The sequence below is a fragment of the Tachysurus fulvidraco genome, chromosome 9 (assembly GCF_022655615.1).
Source record: "Tachysurus fulvidraco isolate hzauxx_2018 chromosome 9, HZAU_PFXX_2.0, whole genome shotgun sequence".
Taxonomy (NCBI): domain Eukaryota; kingdom Metazoa; phylum Chordata; class Actinopteri; order Siluriformes; family Bagridae; genus Tachysurus; species Tachysurus fulvidraco.
In genome coordinates this window covers 23,243,089-23,245,974 of record NC_062526.1, presented here as the reverse complement: position 1 = coordinate 23,245,974, position 2,886 = coordinate 23,243,089, and the positions used below count along the sequence as shown (strand labels likewise).

The 2,886-nt window shown below is 35.3% G+C and overlaps 1 protein-coding gene across 1 annotated transcript; it reads right to left on the bottom strand.

The window, feature by feature from the left end:
* Nucleotides 1–566: 566 nt before the first annotated feature.
* Nucleotides 567–1,978, bottom strand: LOC125145545 (carbohydrate sulfotransferase 12-like). Its single transcript, XM_047818789.1, has one exon. The coding sequence runs from the start codon at nucleotides 1,959–1,961 to the stop codon at nucleotides 867–869; it is 1,095 nt and encodes a 364-aa protein (XP_047674745.1). The 5' UTR covers nucleotides 1,962–1,978; the 3' UTR covers nucleotides 567–866.
* Nucleotides 1,979–2,886: the final 908 nt, after the last annotated feature.

Sequence of the window (2,886 nt, the reverse complement as noted above, 5' to 3'; positions counted from 1 at the left end):
GCCGAAGGTCCGAGCTGATCCCTGACAATAGTCTGGGGGTTATTTTTTTCTCCTCCCTTAACTCAAGTTATGCTGTATTTCTTTTCAATTCCCTGTCTTCCTGTCCTGTCCCCCCCTTGTCATATTGTATGTATTGTATGTATGAACAGGTTGATGGCTAATTTCACTGGTACCTGACAAGCATACCTATAAGGAATTGCTTAACCTAATTATTTTGAATGAGCTAGCACAACAAAAATTCTGTAGCATAACTTGAAGCAGGCTGTGTATGAGATGCCCTTACAATTTAAGGGGTTTTGAATTTTTTTAAGTACTTGTGGGAAAATGTGGCCAATATTGTGGCCAAAGTGGGTAATAAAATCAAGGGCTGCTTCAACAAATTCCACACAAAGTTTCGTAAGTGTGTACACACTTATGCCACAACTATCATTAAAATCAAAGGTGACAAAGCTATCAATGTCAAGAAATAAACAATGATGATAATCATACAACACAACACAACAGAAAACATGATTTATTGATCAGGATCATTCAAAGTGTCAAGAGTCTAAAGTCCACCTTATATTTATCGTAGAGTATTCTCTTGCTCTCTATTGTCATTTTAGAAAACCAGGTTTTCCCACCAGTTTAGTGTTTCAAGTGAGTTTTATTTTTACATTTTTTACATGTAATTTCACATTGAGGGTTATTATATCTTTTTAACCATTTTGTTTATTCTTCAGACAAGTTGCTCTACTACTAATTTTGGTGAAATCATTAGAAAGGAAAATCAGTTACACAAATTGACACAATAGTATCAGGTACAAATATTCACTGGTATTGTCTCCTGTAATAAATTTGGAAATCTTGATGACGATGAACATGATTCAGATATTTTCCAGATAAAGATCATGTAGAGTGTCATAATATTCATACCCAAACAATTCAAAATCTGCCCTATAAATATCATAGAGTTTCCTGCTCCACTCTGTGGGAATGTTGGAAAACCAGGTCTTCATTTCATCAGTGGTGGTTTTATTTTTTGCGTGCGGTTTCAAGTTAACAATGTTATCGACTTTAAGTAATCGCAGCAGATGAGCAGCGTCGTCCTCGATGGTTTCCATCTTCCCAATAAAGTCGTAACTGATCATGCAGGGATGGCACATGTGAACTGTTGGCTTCCAGTGTTCATCAAACTTTGCGTAATTTCTTGCTGGGAGGCTCAGAATATATTGAATGAAGTCGCTGAAAGAAGGAACAATGCCCTGAGCATACGCTTGCTCTACAGATGCTGGATTAGAGACATTTCCAAACTGCTTTAATATTTTTTTCCCGATTGTTTTATAATATGGCTCAATTGGGCTTTGAATCTTATTTTTGTATGCTGAAACCAGTCGGACAAAAGGATCTCGAACAAATATAAACTTTTTGTAGGTCTGAAGTTTTTGTTTCATCACTGCTTTGGGGTATGTGTTAAGGTGCCTTAGAGATGATCCGTGAACATATTGGATGGGGATATCTAGAGGGTTCCTGAAAGGTACACCGTACACCCTCAGACTCTCGCTCAGAACAATCATGATCCTTTTCCATGCGGTGCAGGCAACCTTTGGAACGTAGCAATAAATTATTCCATGCCGGTCATCTACAAGTAGGTTGTGCAACTCCTCATTGGGGATGTCATCAAATGACTTCCATTTGCCAGTGATGTCCAAGTTACTATTAGTGATGCACTGTTTATAAAGCAGTATCTTTCTGGAGTTCTGTCTGTGCTTCAGGTCCAGTGGAATCGGGCTCGTGTAGATCTTTCCCTCACATCTCCTGTCCTTGAATGAGTCCAGCTTCGCTCTGGCTTCAGTTACTGTCTTAGTTCTGGCATCAGTTTTTTCTTCTGTTCCATTCTCTTTTTGTTTGTATATAAAAATCATCAAAGAAACAAAGCCAAGTATTGACAAAACTAAGTACCATTTACTCAAGTTGATCATTTTGTCTGGCAGCTGAGCGAATCTTATACTGAAAGAGGCTCAGCACACTGAACGGTTATAAACTGAAGAATTTAATCAGGGGCGGAGTTTGTTGAACTTGTCAGGTGACTGTGTATAAGATAAACATTTGTTTTTGCTAAATTTATTTTTCTATGCTTGCACATTTTCTAATCAATAAATCAAAGTCATAACTTTGACATTGACAGGTCTAACTCGATGACTGATAATAAAAAGACATACACTTGTTATTATTAACAGAAATGTATGTTTTTATGTATGAGCTATAAAGAAAGCTTCTGGCGCCCCCTTGTGGAAAATATGCATTACTTTTTCCCTAAATTTGTGGTAAACCATTGTCGATTTGCTACAAGAAAGTTGCAAAACAAATAAAGAATGTACACTAAATAAAATGTTAAATATTTCTGTACGTAGATGTTTATTGAACATTTTTGGAAAAGGTATCCAGTTTCATCACGGCAAAAGAAATATCTTGAATCTAATCAAATTGATCTATTATTTCTTGTTATAAGAATACAACAAATCAAATCTATAACATATAACAAAATTAACATATTTTACCATTGTTAAGCCTTAAATCTTTTTGTTCTGATGCCTGAACATTTTTCTTCTTCAAAAAATAGTCTGCCAATGAAGAAGAAAATTTCCATCTCAAAATAGTCAAATATATCTAAAAATACTATACTATTTCAATTATAAAATTAATGATATTATTATTGTTAATATATAAAATTAAATTATTGGATTTGTTGTATTATTATTATTATATAAAAATTATTGTTTGGGTAAATGTATCCATCCATTTTATGGACTGCTTATCCTACTCAGGGTCACAGGTTACCTGAAACCTATAACGGGGACTCGAGGCTCAAGGCAGGGGATTGCCTGGATGAGATGTCAGTTCATC

Excerpts from the sequence above, each read along its gene's own strand:
- LOC125145545 (XM_047818789.1), bottom strand. The coding sequence starts at position 1,961 with ATGATCAACTTGAGTAAATGGTACTTAGTTTTGTCAATACTTGGCTTT.